Below are 15776 nucleotides of genomic sequence, written 5' to 3'. Positions count from 1 at the left end.
TCAGAAGAGGGCATCTCTTTATTACTTAATACACAACTAGACTATTTAAATTGTTTTTCCACCCAGGCCCTATTACTTTTGTAATTTAGAAAACAATAAAGAGAATTTAAAAATCAGACAGCATGACCAGGTGTTTTCTCCAGCAGAATTCAGATGCTCAGGATCAGAAGGGGAGAAACAGAAAGTAACAAAAGAATTAAGTAAATAGCAAGAGAAAGATTCAATAAAAATCCTTGGCTCCTAAAACCCATCCCTCACCACTTCTCTGCTACTTTTCCTGATTTATTCTCCATGCCTCAGGTGACTCCTATGGGTTATCTCATAAAGAAAAGAAAATCCTTGTGATCTGCTAAGGGATCAGATATGGAAGGATCTTTTGTTAGTTCTTGAGGTGACCTTTGGAAAGTCCCCTAAGGATAGGGCCTGGTTTGCCAGAGAAACCAACAGTTGGATCAGAGAGTTGGAAATTTCAGCCCAACCCCTCCTCACCCCATCCCACCTCCAGGGAAGGGAGAGGAGGGGCTAGAGACGGAGTTAAATCACCAGCGGCCACTGATTCAATCAAGTGCAGCTATGTAACACAGCCTCCGTAAAACTCCAAAAGGATGGAGCTCAGAGGCATGTGGGGAGTGAAAGCTCTCCCCACATACCTCACCCTATGCTTCCGTCTGGCTGTTTCTGAGTTATGTTCTTTTATATCCTTTTATAATAAACCAATACCCTAGTAAGTGAAATGCTTTTCTGAGTCCTGTGAGCCACTCTAGCAGTTGATCAAATCCAAGGAGGAGGTTGCTGGTACTACCTCCATTCAGACCTCAGTGGGTACTTTCTAATTGATAAAGTTCTTCTTCTTAACTCAGGCAAAAGCCCTGGAGGGCAAAGCGAGACGGACGGGGTCCCAACCCCACCAAGATCCCCTGTGATTGACCCTAAGACAAAGATTGACCTGACCTTTACTGCCCACCTGCAGGTACCCAGTGACCTTTGCCCCATATTTTCCTTAGGTAAACCTAGACGTACTTTCAGCACTTTGGAGACAGTCTTTGAGACCCTGGTCCACTGTCTTCCCGGTAGTGGCCTCACTGAAAATCAAAACCCCTTTCTTGTTTCACCTACGCTCCTCTCTCTGCCTTGGGACTTTGTCCAAACCTGGTCTGTTTGGGACCCCGGGAGCCAGGTGCTCTTGTACCCTCGGGCCCCGGTCACAAACTCAGGAAGTGATAACAAAGTACCCACCTAATCTAAACCTGATTTGCCCATAAGTCTCCAAACTGCCTAAGTCCTAACTGTTTGTAACAGTAGGGAGGGGAGATAGTGTTGGGGAGGGGATTGTTCATTTTACTGAGGGTGGCTAAAGAAAGCTTTTGAAAACACAGTGTTTGGGTAAAGACCTAAAGAAGGTTGGGAATATACCTATATATACTACAGACATGTAGAAATATCTGCGCATACAGTGTATCTGGGAAGAAAGGTCCTGGGGAGAAGGAAAAAGGGGGCAAGGGCCCCGAGAATGGACTGCAACAGGAGCCCTCAGAAGCAGCAGCAAACAGAGAGAAGCACAAGACAGACGGGGTGAGAGAGAACGCGGTTAGGCTGTGCAAATAAGGACTTCGGCTTCCACTCTGATAAAAATAGGGAGCCGCTGCAGAATCCCAGTCTGAGCAGAGGACTAACCAGCCCTGACTTACATCGCCAGGATTATTCTGAGTGCAACGCCGAGAATATTCTTACAGGGTGACAAAATATTGTCAGATAGCATGCCAAAAATGTTCTTACGATTCACGTTTCTACCAGTGATCTACGAGCATATTTCACACCTCCTCCCCAATTCCACCAGGAAGAATTAATGCACTTTTTAATTTTGCCAAAGGGGTGAGTGAGAAGTGGCACCTCACTGTTACTTTACGTTTCCCTGACTGCTTGTCCGTGAATATCATTTCATACATTAGCCATTTTTATTTCTCTTATGAGAACCAACAGTTTATACCCTTTGCTTACTGTCTCTTTGGGTTATCTTTTCCTTACCGGTTTGTGAGAGGATTTATATGTTTCAGATATTAGCCTATTATCTGTTGTGTTGTAAATACTTTCTCCAACTGGTATCTGTCAATTGCCTTTTCTTGAATTATGTTATGGTCTAACGTACACACATTAATACACAAAGATTTCAGTATGCAGTTCAATGTGCTGTGACAAATGGATACATTCACGTAACTACACTTCCAGCCAAGCTACGGATCATTTCCGTCGCCCCAGAAAGTTCCTTCATCCTCCTTGCGGTCAACCCCCACCTCCCCAGAGGCATCCTCTGCTGTATTATCCCCGATTTCTACCACCCTAGTCTCCTCTTGGAACTCACAAAACAGAATCAAACAGTAGCTTTGTGTGGCTGGCTTCTTTTTCTCAACATGGCAGAGGCCACTTTTGGGCAACAGCTTGAGCAATGGAAACTTGAGCAAGGCAGTGACCACAGTGACCACCGAGCTGAACGCAAACAGGCTCATCAAGCGACCCACCTCAAAATGGCCACAGGCCCTAAGTGGCCAATGAGCTACTCACGACTGGGCACGGTTACCAAAAAAGGGAAAACTTCCTCTGTCCCCGTACTCCCTCACTATAACTAACTACAGCCCCCCACCACCACATCCTCGAAGATGCGAGAGACAGCATCTCTCCTTCGCTGTCCTGCCCACTGCTCCCTTGCACTGTATTCGATAAACTTCTATCTCCTTAGTTCTGCCTTGGGTGAATTCTTTCACCGCCTGCACCACCGGCCCCCACCCAATCGGGACACCCCACAAACATGTTTAATATATCATATGCTGTGGCATGTATCAAGTTTGTTCCTTTTTATGGCTATCGATTTGTTCATGGTATTATTGGCCATAAAAAGAAGTTTTTAAAGATTTTATGTGCCTACTTCCCTATTTATTTATTTATTTACTGAGAGAGAGAGAGAGAGAGAGAGAGAGAGAGAGAGAGAGAGAGAGAGAAACGGTGACAGTGTGAGCAGGGGAGGAACAGAGACAGAGGGAGAGAGAATCCCAAGCAGGCTCCGTGCTGCCAGCACAGAAGCGGAGTGTGACTCGAACGCCCAAAACTGTTGAGGTCATGACCTGAGCCGAAACCAGGTCAGAGGTTGAACCGACTGAGCCACCCAGGCGCCCCTATATCCCTATTTCTACAGCTTCAGAGTTTCTTATCTCGATTTAAAAAATCTTTCTAACTCTTGGGTTGTATACAGTCATCTATGTATTATGCTAAGGTCCTTATTGGGTGTTTTATATATTTAAGCCTTTCATTCATTTGGAAATTGTTATGGAACATGATGAGAACAGGGATCCAACTTTACTCTTTCTCAGATACTCGGTTTTGCCAGCACCATTTATTAAATGAATCCTCTTTTCCCACTACGCTAAAAATTACCTAGTGGTGGATCTTTATCCAGACAATTGACCACCATACAGGTAAAGTACTCCTAACTGACAATACTTACCTCTTGCCCAGAAGGTTCAAAGATCTGTATCTTCTGAAAAACAGGCATATCACTCTCCTGCTCTTAAAACTCTTCAATGGCCCTGCACTGCCCTCAGAACAAAGGTGGCCCCTGCCAACCTCGCCAGCATCGCCTGCCACCACCCTCCCCTCACTCCCGCACTCCCCTCGCCCAGCCTTCCCCTGGCTCCTCAAGCTCTCACCCTCCTGCCTGCTCTCCACAGAAGGCTTCATCTGCTTGGGACACTTCCCTGCTCTTCTCCCACCTGCCCCAGCCTGGCTGGCTCCCACTCTTCTGTCAAGTCAGCTTAGACATCATCTCTTCACCAAGTCTTCCCCAGCCCGTAAAGTGGGTAGCCCTCTCAAAGGTCTTCAACGGTTCTGTCTCACTGCACTGGGCACGCTTAGAGTAAGTGGCTATTAGCTTCACGTCCTCCTCCCCACTATACTGTGAGCTCTACAAGGACGAGGGCCATTGCTGTTTTGTTCACCACTAACTCCCGCATACCTCATTAACTGACTCAAGAAATACCAATTGCAAAGAAATCAGTAAGAAAGATGAACACAACAGAAGCATCACAGAACAGCAACAGGAAAGCCACAGAAGAAATATAAAAAGGCAAATAAAACATTAAGATGGTCAATGCACTGGGGCGCCTGGGTGGCTCAGTCAGTGAAGCGTCCGACTTCAGCTCAGGTCATGATCTCACGGTTCATGAGGTCAAGCCTGGCATAGGGCTCTGTGCTGACAGCTCAGGGCCTGGAGCCTGTTTCGGATTCTGTGTCTCCCTCGCTCTCTGCCCCTCCCCCGCTCATGCTCCATCTCTCTCTCTCTCTCAAAAATAAATAAACATTAAAAAAAATTTTAAAGAAAAAAAAAGATGGTCAATGCACTAATGATTTAAGAAATAAAAATTAAAACTTAAGCTACTGTCTTCCCATGAGATTGTCAAAAAAGGAAAAAAACAGGCCATTGGTATAACCTTTTGGAAGGCAATGCAGTAATATCTTTGGCCAAACAATTCCATGACAAGGGATTTATTCTACAAGAACACTCATACAAACGAGCAAAGATATGTACACAACTTTCTCTCCAGCACTGTTTCTAACAGGAAAAAATACCAAACAACCCAAATGGCCACAACTGGGTTTTAAGTAAATTATCATTTCGCCCTATAATACTGTAGTGACACGAAACTGTATCCAAAATACATTAAGTCCAATAAAGCAAGCTGCATTCATGTACAAATAGTAATGTACTTACTTCTATTAGTAAATCTATTAGTAAATCTTCTATTAGTAAATCTCTCACAATTAAAAGGTTAAAAATCTAATTATAAATGGTTAAAGAGGCATAAATGTATTCTGAAAACTCTACAAGAAATGTAACAGTGGTGTCTCTGAGAATTGCCATTTCTTTTAGAATTTACTCATGTGCATAATGATTATTTTAACTAGGGGGATATATTAATTTTATAATGGGAAAGTATGTTGCTTTTTAAATGTCATCTAAACTGAAACCAGATTTGTTAGAAACAATGTCAAAGTTCTCAGTTTATAAAAGTGTATCCATAAATTTTACATCTCCAAAACTGATGGCGAGGAAAAATAATGTTCAAGTTGGTAAAATTACTGTTCTACTGTCTCTATAAAGATACAGTAAACAACTAAATTTATAAGGGGGCAAACCTAAAATAGTAGATCAAGACTCTGTTCGCTCATTAGCCAAATGCTCAAGAATATATTTACTTGACTGAGAGGTCTTAACTTTATGTATTTCCAGTAATATACAGTGGATAAAATATAAACATTTTTAATGCAGTCACCTTCATGTTCCTGATTGTTTGATAATTCAGATTTTTGAGTACATGTTCCCCTTAAGTATCTCATTCTACAGCCAAAGCTAGTACTTAAAAATATTTTTCTAATGGAATGAAGTTTAAGTACACTCTCTTCTGAAAAGAAATTCTACTCTGCAATTGACAGGGTCTTGTGTGCTTCTCAAAAAATGGGATATTAAGAGTTAATATTATTTAACCTTTTTTGTGCCGGGCACTGACTTGCACCACTTGGTGCCCTCTGTCTCCAAAGACCAAGACAGGCTGCACAAACAGCTCCGAGGAGAATGACATTTCAAGTAGGGATCGTGAGAGAAGCTGAGTTTTGACTCAAGTTTTTTCTCCTTTCTATGCTGCTCTATCTGGGCTGAAGGAATGACTTACACCTATTTCAATAGGTAATAAAATACACCCCACAGTCACTCACAACAGTCTGTATGTGAAATTTAAATTGCAATTTTTTTGGAGAGTAATCACACTCTAACACCAAGAACTTTAAAATTACCCTGGTAATTCCAATTCTAGAAACTGAACGTAAATAATCTAAGATATGTCCAGAACTTCACTATTATCCCCATAGCACTTTCCTGTAATGGGAAAAAAATGACACATCTTGTAACATGGGTTTAAATACTTTGTAGTATTTCATGGCTGCATGAAAAATGACTATACACAAAAAAAGAAGTACGTTGAAGAACGGTCCATTTCGCTCCACCCCACTAAAATTAAGCACACTGAAAGCAAGGACTCTGTTTTACTGACTGCTTTGTTCCTACACTTAGAATGATGCCTGGTGCATAGCAGCCACTCAAAACCTTATAAAACTAACGAATTTGAGTAATGCGAGTGTATACAGAAAAAATTTTAGCTAGAAACACATACAGCAGAATCACATAACATGTCCAGCTACTTTACTGGAATTCAGCTGTCCAGACTAAGAAAAACAAAAGGAGGAAATAACGTAAATCATGCACCCTAGTCTGCTTTGAAGTGAGAATCCAGGGGGAAGCTGAGTCGGCGGCTGGCTGCCCTCCCTGCCCCCTCGGTAGATCTCAAATCCCTGGGGCTGTCACACAAGCCATGCTAGAGAAGAGTGGTTTTAGTATTTAAAACCCAATATGCCCCTAAACATAAAAGCCAACTGCTTACCCTGGTGCTCCCCCCCCCCAAAAATAGTAATTTTCTCCAAATTGGGGCTTTTCAAAAGGATTTCCAAGGGTAATTTTGTCTGTATAGAAATGTCGCCTTAGATGATAACTTGAGAACCCAGCGTTCCCACCTCCAAATAAAGTGTAACTCTACTGTGATGATCAGATACATCAGGGTGAGGAGTATGCAGTTTCCTTGCTTTTATTTATTTTCTAATACCTCTCCAATTAGCAAATGTTGCTTTTGCAATAAGAAAAAAGCTCTAATTTTTTAAGAACCCACAACAGTCCTTTCTACATTTATCACAGAAATGCCAGATCAGGTATCAATATTCCTCTACCTGACCTAAAACACTACTCCTATAGTACAACCATACTCATGCAGCACATTTTAACCTATGGCTCTCTGCTACTTTGAACAATTTATTAACAAACATATAACTCAAACTATATACCTTGCTAACAAGAATAAGGCAGTTTTCTATTTCTATTATGATTCATTTACATTTGTATGAAACAGAAAAGTTCTTTATTGACATGCAAATTTTAAAATAATAATAATAATAAGGTACCTGAACATCATAGAGGGCTACAATATTTTCATGCTGAAGTTCCTGTTAAGGAAATTGAGAATTTAAAATATTCGTTCTAACACATTTCAATATGCAAATAGATATTAAGTATACACACACATACACATACATACATACAATTTCTATATACCACACTTCTGATGACTGGATTAGAACAATTCAATTTACGAAAAAATAAGACGAAATGTGCCTGATCAAACTTTACTTGGGCCCTAAATGTTTCTTCACCACGATCATTTGTGAGACTCTTAACACAGGGAGTACTCTTGTCTACAAAATAAATATCACAGGTAGTATGACCGCAGACTTTCTGGGAGTCTTTTAAATTCAGTATACAACTCTAACAGCACTAAAGGCATAAGTTCCAAAATGCTTTTAAAGAGCAGATAATTTGTCTGAAAGAAAACGAAGCATAATTCTTAGCTCAAAGAGCTAAGAGGGTAGTAGTTTTGATGAAAGCTAGTGTTAGGTGAGGGGTCTATGTTCTTATCAGCTTGGGGAACACTGAGTCACATACATCTAAACTAGTTTCTTCATTGAGCAATTTTTCAGACTTTCTTTACTGAGCAAAGTGCTTTGTGAGTGACTCTCCAAGAAGTATGTAGTGGACAGGATTTTCCACACTCATTTGACTAGGAGACCATTTTTTTCCTCAAAGCATCTCCTTGCGATAACACTGCTTGTGAGTGATCTAAAAAGGCCACTTGCAAGGTAGGTAATTCTTTTCAATTTACAAGGAAAAAAGATTCCAACTGTCCCCAGTCCCCTTCTCCCCCAAATACTTAAATGTAACACGAAAGGGATCAACAGAAGAGCTAAATGATGGATAAGAAGGGCCTGCCTCTTCTCAAACAGTAACACAGTAACTAAGGAAAAGAAATTAGGAGAAGCTAAAATCAGCCTTCCCAGAACCCGTTCTAAGCACTGGCCAAGAAGACAAACATCTGTTCTTAAAAACAGTTTCCAAGTACTCAAACGTTTCAAAAAATGACAGCAACAGGTGAAAATTCTCAAATTTGGCTCCAACCACCAAAATGACAAAGGATGTCATCACGCGTTAATTTAAAATAGGTTTTAACCTACTATGAAATATCACATAAAGAAGCATACCTTCAAGATTTTAATTTCCTTCCCAAGCAGAATTTGTGATTTTGACAAGTTCTTTTTATTAATACTTTTAATAGCCACCTCCCAGTCAGTTTTCTGAAAAGGAAAAATAGTGTTACTCCTGGAAATTATCTCACAGAAGTAAATCTATAAGCACAAAGATGTTTTTAGCCCACTCATATACAGACAATGGAAAGGGTAAGTGGAAAGGACCCTGAATCTCCAGCAACAGGAAAATGATTTCATAACTTACAAACTAGTACCTTATAAGACAGCCACTAAAAATAATACATAGGAGGACCACAAGTGAAACAAAGAACACAGTTTACAACCACTTTAAAGTTATGGAGAAATGCGGATAATAAACTGGAAGGTGGCATTTGAAAGCTTGGCAGGATTCAGCTTCCTGCTTAAATTATTTTTTGAGTTTTAAGCTTTTCTCTTAAGAAAGGAACGCAGTTTTTACTACTCTATCTGGTAAGTAACAAAATCAGCCCGCTTAAACATGCCTCTTGCCAACAGAACTACCAAGCCCCTTTGATTATTTCCACTCTCTAGGTGCTCTTCCAAATTCTTTAGATTCTAAAACCTCGTGTGACCCTATTTACGAAACAGCAAAATTTTTTTTTTTTTTTGGAACCTGCTTTCATGTTTACTTGGATTGAAACAAGAAGCGTCCGCCCATCTTTTCCAGCCGCTCATCTAACCCCAAGAAGGGAAGGTGGTACGGGGCTCGAATGGGGTGTAGACGAACCAATGCTGGGAAATGCGATACCCCCGAGTTTGAGAAAGTCTCGAGCTAACGGGAAACAAGCCCGTTTTCCGCTGGGTCTGCAATTATCGACCTCAAAGGCGACAAGCCTTGGCAGCCCAGGGCGCGGAAAAACCTAAGGTGCGCGCTTCCACGCCCGAGCCCCGCGCTGGGGAGGGGACCGAGCACTCCTTTAGGACTCAGATTCGGGTCACGTTCAGGTGGAAAGGCGTGTGTCCCGCCGGGCCCCGGCGGTGAGCCCCTAAGAGCATTCTGGTTACCAGGCTCTCTGCAAGCAGGGGAAATCAGAGGCCGAGCGGCCCGTCGGTAGGTGGAGCGCTGCCTAGCGGCTTCGGCCTCAAAACAATCCCCGCCCGACCAAAACAAACCCAGCGACACTGACAGCGCGCACAATGGCAGGGCTCGGGGCGACGAGCCAAACCGGGGGGTGGGGGTGGGGGGGCCGCGCCCGCGGCGTCGCCAAGTTTCGGGACCACCCCGCCTGGCCGCAGCCAGGCAGAGGTGCCGCGGCCCACACACCCCGGCCTCGCCCCGGCGCACGGGGCTCACCTGGCGGTGCCGCCCCCGGAAGACCACCGCGAAGGCCCCGTGTCCCACGAGGTCCCTCTTGCTGTACTCGAAGTCGCCCACTACCTCCATGGCCGCGCCCCCGGGGGCATACAGCGGGCGGGCGGGCAGCGCAGCGCGGCGGGCCGGGATCAGCACCGCGGGCCCGCCGGCCCTGAGCGCGCCCGCGGGCCGCCGGACCGGGGCAGCCGCGGCCCCCGGCCCGGGCGGACGCTCATGCCGAGAGGCCGGAGCGGAAACGGGGTGGAGGCCTCCGCGCGGGGCCGGGGTCAGCGAGGCCTGGCCCGGCCCCGGCCGCTCCTCATGGCCCGGCCCGCCGCCGGCCGAAGGTTCCCTTGGCGAAGCGGCCTCGGCGCTTGCCGGGCCAGCGGCGCCGCAGCCGTCACTGTGCGGCCCCGGAGCCTCGCACGCGCCCGGGAGAGGTGCGGGACCTGGTCCTCCCCATCCCCAGCTCGTCCGGCCGCGTCGGCCCCCTCCGCTCGGGGGGCTGCTGCGGTGGCAGCCGCCGCCCTAGGACCGGCACAACCACCGTCCCCGCGCGCCTCCCTGCCTCGCTGCAGCGCCTAACGCACACGCGCGCGCGCCGGCCGCTCCCGAGCCGACTGCCGGCCTTCCGCGACGTCAGCACGTCTTGTAGGACGCAGCGCCCCCCGAAGCCCGCTCCCTCCGCCAGGAAAATGAGTGCGCGCGCGCCCGGGGGACTGGCGCCGCCGCGAGGGCGCGTCCCCAGTCGCTCGCCCGGGCGGGAAAGGAGGGTGCGAGCCGCTGGGACCGCAGCTAGTTACCCGCCGCAGCCTTTGCAGCCTTCGCGCTGGGCCTGGGAGCAGATTCCAGCCTGCCACGCCCCAGGCTGGAGCCCGCTGGGAGGCGGGCGTCGGGGAAGCGGGTCTTGAACTCTGACTGCAGGAGGGACGGGGCGTCCCCGGTACAGTGTAGACCTCAGGGAACCGGTCGGGGCAAAGGAGCATCTCCTAGAGCTCGGCCTTCCCCGCCCCCTCTAAAACCCGAGGAGGTCGTACCGCCAAGCTGCAGGTCTCCCCCAACCCTTCTGCGTTTACTCCTCAGGGTCCCTGAAGAGATGGTGTCAGGCAGGGGTTCTGCACCTTTTGGGGTCCCTTGACTTCCGTGAGAAGCTGATGACGGTTCGGGACCCTCTTCCCGGAGAAATGTGTATGCACGTAGACTCAGTATTGAACACAGTTTCAAGGGCTGTAATGAGAAGCCCTGCTCCCCAGCCACCACTGTATCCTGCCGGTTTGACCTCAGGCTTACCTTTGAATGGCTTTAAGGGAGTTTTCTTTTCCTCCTGATTATTGAAGGTCAAGTGTCAGGAACTGATTTGTCCACTTTTCCTCAAGGAAATGCCATACGAGACCATTTTATAAACAGTAAGCTTGAACATGTCATAGAGAGGCGCCTGGGTGGCTCAGTCGGTTGGGCGTCTGACTCAGGTCATGATCTGTTTCATGGGTTCCAGCCCCTGTCGGGCTCTGTGCACTGGCTGCCTGGAGCCTGCTTGGGATTCTCGCTCTCTTTCTGCCCCTCCCCTGCTCATTCTCTCTCTCTCTGTCTCTCTCAAAATAAATAAATTAAAAAACATTTTTTTTAAAGAAAATGTCATAGAAAACTCAGACCCCACACCATACCCTTTGGTTTGGGTATTTGCTCTCAGGTCATCCCTTACCACCAGAATTACATTTCCCACCCGGGGCCCATCCCAGAAAACTGACCGGAAGGCTGCCCAGAAACCCTAAGAACCTCCAGGTGGAATTCTGAGAGGAATCCCCTCCCTTCCTCAAACCTTGAACATGTAGGGTCTTGGATCTCTGCTCTCACTACTGTGCACACCTACATCATTCTATCCCTACTTCAAAATCTGGCCCAGGTGAATGTTAGACACTGTGGAAGTCTGGAGCCTTCAAAAACTAAAAGCAAATGAAGCAAGTTTGCACAGAGACACAAAAATTCATCTGGAGATGACTCTTTACCTGTTTGAAAGCTTCGCTGTTGCAAATCTTTAAATATGGATATTTAAATTGGATATGGGATTTAACGTGCCAAATCCCTAAAAAAAAAAAAAAAAATAGCTCTTCAGGAGGCGCCTGGGTAGCTCAGACTGTTGAGGGTCTGACTCTTGATTTCAGCTCAGGTCATGATCTCACAGTTGGTGGGTTTGAGCCCTGCATCGGGCTCTGCACTGACAGCACAGAGCCTGCTTGGGATTCTCTCTCTCTCCCTCTCCCTCTCTCTCTCTCTCTCTCTGCCCCTTCCCCGCCCGTGCTCTCTGTCTCTCTCAAACTAAATAAAGTTAAAAAAAAAAAAATAGCTCTTCGGGAATATGTATCTTAGGAGCTGAAAAAAAATTTTTAATGTTTGTTTATTTCGAGAGAGAGCATGAGTGGGGGAGGGGCAGAGAGAGAGAGAGAGAGAGAGAGAGAGAATCCTCAGGAGGCTCCATGATGCTTGACCCAGGGCTCCATCTCGCGAACTGCAAGGTCATGACCTGAGCTGAAATCAAGAGTCCCACACTCAATGACTGAGCCACCCAGGTGCCCCATTGGTTCTATTGTTTCTACTTTGCTGCTGCTGCTGCTTTGAAATTCTTGTGTATAGTTCGTGTGCAGAGCTTAGATATCTATATATGCATGAATTTATAATAAATTATGGAAATAATCCCATAAAATGAAGAGACGGCAAGATTTGGATATATTTCTTAAAGCTTGTAGAAATAGCATAACCACAATTCTTCTAAATCATAAACACAAATCTTCTGAAATTATACCAAAAATAGACTTCAGCCTAGGAATTTTATGATATTCTGATAATATCACAACATCAAGGAGCATCTTTCCATGTCATGCAAGAATCAGTATAAAATTTGCATTTCTCTTAAAAAAATTTTTTTTAAATGTTTATTTATTCATGACAGAGAGACAGAGACAGAGAATGAGCGGGAGGGGGGCGGGGCAGAGTGAGAGAGGAACACAGAATCAGAAGCAGGCTCCAGGCTCTGAGCTGTCAGCACAGAGCCCGATGCAGGGCTGGAACTCACAAACCGAGAGATCATGACCTGAGCTGAAGTCGGATGCTTAACTGACGGAGCCACCCAGGTACCCCATAAAATTTGCCTTTCTAAAATGAAAAACCGGGGTGCCTAGGTGACTCATTCGGTTCAGCATCCAACTCTTGATTTCGGCTCAGGTCATGATCCCAGGGTTGTAGGATCGAGCCCTGCGTCCAGCTCCAGGCTGAGTGTGGAGCCTGCTTTGGATTCTCTCTCTCTCTCTCTCTCTCTCTCTCTCTCTCTCTCTCTCAAAAATAGATAGATGATAGATAGACAGACAGATAGAATGGAAAACAGTTTCATTATTTCAACCAAGATATCAAGTACCTTATTTTTGCTGTTGCCATAACTGTTATACCCAGACAGTCCTCACAATTTGAATCATTGAAAGTTAAAACAGCTAACCACATATTTCACAGGAATGGCCATAATATCCTGTTAATGCCAACGGGCAAAATAAAGAATATTTGCAAATGTCACTGAGATAAAATGCAAGGCACATCATGAGTCAGTTTTCCAAATAAAGCATCTGAAATAGTAAAACTCCTAAAAGAAATACGTTATTGATGTGATGATAAAGAAAATGAAAAATGTTTGATTTCAAAAGAATTTTAATCAAACACTTACACAGCATTTTCTGTGAGGTCTAAAACAGAATGCAACATCTTCAGCCATGAAGCATTTACTAGAACTTCAAAAAAGAACAGAAACGTATCATTGTGATCTAGATCTTTGCTCCCTCTTATGAACCACGTACCTACTGACCTGAGAAAACAGTGTGCCAGGTGAGTTCTCCAGAAATAGGCGCTGAGTTGGGGTGCAAGATGATTATTAGAAATTAATACAGGTGGTGGGAGGGGCTGGAAACAACACTGGCGAAGAGGGAACTGGGATGCAGGCAGGGCCACCCCAGCAGAAAGCTCTGGAACAAAACGTCACACTCGACCTGCATTGAGCCAAAATGCCCCAGCTCGCCCGTCACCTGATGGGGCTGCCCCGGGAGCTGTGAGCTCAGGTGATCTAGGCTGCTGTCAGGCTGAGACCCTGAAGGAGCAGAGAGCTGGAGGCAGACCGTAGTTCCCCAACTAAACAGCACATCCTTCCTCCCGCAGAGGTCTGGACGGCACATCTCCAAGTCGACAACAATGTTTTGGAAAATTTCTGTGTCGGGCTGTAAAATTTCTATCAGTGTCAATGACGTGTCTATTGTTTCCCAAAGAAGTATGTTTGTTTTGCCTTGGCTTTTTATTTTTTTTATTAAGAAAAAGAGTTTATTTTGGAAACTTTCAGAGTGCTGCTGTGCTCCATTCGTCCATCTGTTTATTTGTCCAGAAGTACCAGGCTGCGGGGCGCCTGGCTGGCTCAGTCAGAAGAGTATGTGACTCTTGATCTCGGGGTCGTGAGTTCGAGCAGAGATGACTAAAACAATTAAATAAACTTAAAAAAAAAAAAAAAAAAAAGTACCAGGCTGCTAGGGTGGGCCCAGAAACTACACCCTGGCGGAGCTCTGAAGCTCAGCTCCCAGAAGGCTGATTCCAAGATCAAGCCACAGGTGGAATAGTAAGGTATTACATACTGATGTACTCATCCCTGGACTTGGGCAGGATAAAGAGTTTGGAAGGAGGTTGGAGGAGGCAGAACCCAAGCGTAGCACCTAGCAAAGGGGTTAGACTTCCTGAGAAATTCCAGGGCTGGAGGCTGAGGGGCAGGAAGGAGTGTTCCAAGAGGTTCCAAATTCTGGGCTGGGGTCCAGAGCTATTCAGGTGGGGCCGGGGGGCGGGGAGAAGAGGAAGATGCTACAGCTACTTTCGTTCACATCTCCAAGCGATCTCGCTTCCCTTTGCAGGGTCACCTCACGTTCCTGACTCAGCAGGAGTGTCAACTCTCTAAGGCTGAGTGTTGGTTCCCTGGCTGTTCCTTCTTCACAAACCCACCTGCCCGCCGGCAACCAGCGTGTAGCTACTCCAGCCACACCCACACCCACTCGTCCTTCCTCTTACCCAAGAGGCGCGGTGTGGGGAAACTGGCCTCATCACTCAGATAGTAAATGAAGGCCCAGGGGGTGTGGCGAGCCAGTTCCCGTCACCCCAAGACCAAGCATCCTAAAGCTCTTCCTCCTCTGGTGGGAGCTGGACAGGGGAATGGGGGAGAGGGAAGGAATGAGACAAACAAGTCTCAAAACAACGAGCAAACAAAGGCACAAACCATTTCCAGCCCCACTCATTTCCTTCTCCCAGCAATGGGCCAACCATCCTGCACCAGATCGTCTACCCTAATGGTCTGGGAGTCTGGACCAGAGGGTGCAGGCGGGGGGGGCCGACCCCCTGTGTCCCGGCTGCACCATTCCCAGCTGTGACCTCCGCCTCCTCCACGCCGTCTGCCTCGACCTCGAGCTCATCCCGCTCTCTGGCTGTCCTAAGTGTGGTGGCTCGGGTCCTGCACTTTCTCTGGGTGATGTGGGAGGCCGCCCCTCTCAGAGCAGCCCCATCTGCGCTCTGGAGGTGATGGAACATGTCTGCAGCTCACCTGGACCAGACTCCCATCCTCCTGAACACATCAAACCCCTTGGTCGCCAGCTGCCCAAGGAAGCCTTCCTCCTCATCCAACTCCTGGGCCCCATGCGCTTGGTGGGTAAAGGTCCAGACAGGGAGCCCTTTATTCGTGGAGGTGTGCACTTCTGAAGGACTGCTCCAGTGTCCCCCGAAGCCGCTTGGCTTTCTCCTGGCTCTACGTTCGTTCTCTGAAGTCATTCTCCACAGCCATCTGCAAGGCCGGCTGGGGACCCCAGCACGCCTGCGCATTGCGCATTTCCCCCCAGGCCTGCCGTCATCCGGCTGCGGACCCCACATATGGGTATTTCAATAGTGTACTCACAGTGCAAAATTGAAGACTCGGAAATTGTTTAACGGTTCTTAGGGATGATGGAGCACTAACAGGAGTAGCATCTTTTTTTTTATTAGTTTTTTTTTTTTAATGTTTATTTATTTTGAGAGACAGAGAATGAGCAGGGGAAGAACAGAGAGAAAGACACAGAATCCGAAACAGGCTCCAGGCTCCGAGCTGTCAGTACAGAGCCCGACGCGGGGCTCGAACTCACAAACTGTGAGATCATGACCTGAGCCGAAGCCGGGCGCTCAGCCGACTGAGCCACCCAGGCGCCCCTCATCTTTTAAAAAAAAACTTGTTTAATGT

General features: G+C 46.5%; 1 protein-coding gene and 1 pseudogene across 5 annotated transcripts in view; both read right to left on the bottom strand.

Annotated features, from left to right (window-relative positions):
* Positions 1-9636, bottom strand: part of ULK2 (unc-51 like autophagy activating kinase 2) — an 83393-nt gene extending 73757 nt beyond the window's left edge. For all 5 annotated transcript variants that reach the window (XM_027047475.2, XM_027047479.2, XM_027047477.2 and 2 more), the window contains exons 1-3: positions 9503-9636; positions 8185-8277; positions 7054-7095 (exon numbers count right to left, since the gene is read on the bottom strand). In XM_027047475.2, coding sequence (XP_026903276.2) covers positions 7054-7095; positions 8185-8277; positions 9503-9592 — 225 coding nt within the window. In that variant the 5' untranslated portion in view covers positions 9593-9636. The remainder of the gene's footprint in view (positions 1-7053; positions 7096-8184; positions 8278-9502) is intronic.
* A 4732-nt stretch (positions 9637-14368) lies between these two features.
* LOC113595944 (pre-rRNA-processing protein TSR2 homolog) lies at positions 14369-15160 on the bottom strand (annotated as a pseudogene).
* Between the last annotated feature and the right edge of the window lie 616 nt (positions 15161-15776).

Source organism: Acinonyx jubatus, chromosome E1, assembly GCF_027475565.1.
Source record: "Acinonyx jubatus isolate Ajub_Pintada_27869175 chromosome E1, VMU_Ajub_asm_v1.0, whole genome shotgun sequence".
In the NCBI taxonomy this organism is placed as follows: domain Eukaryota; kingdom Metazoa; phylum Chordata; class Mammalia; order Carnivora; family Felidae; genus Acinonyx; species Acinonyx jubatus.
The sequence above is the reverse complement of the archived record's forward strand: the minus strand, read 5'-3'. Positions and strand labels throughout refer to the sequence as shown.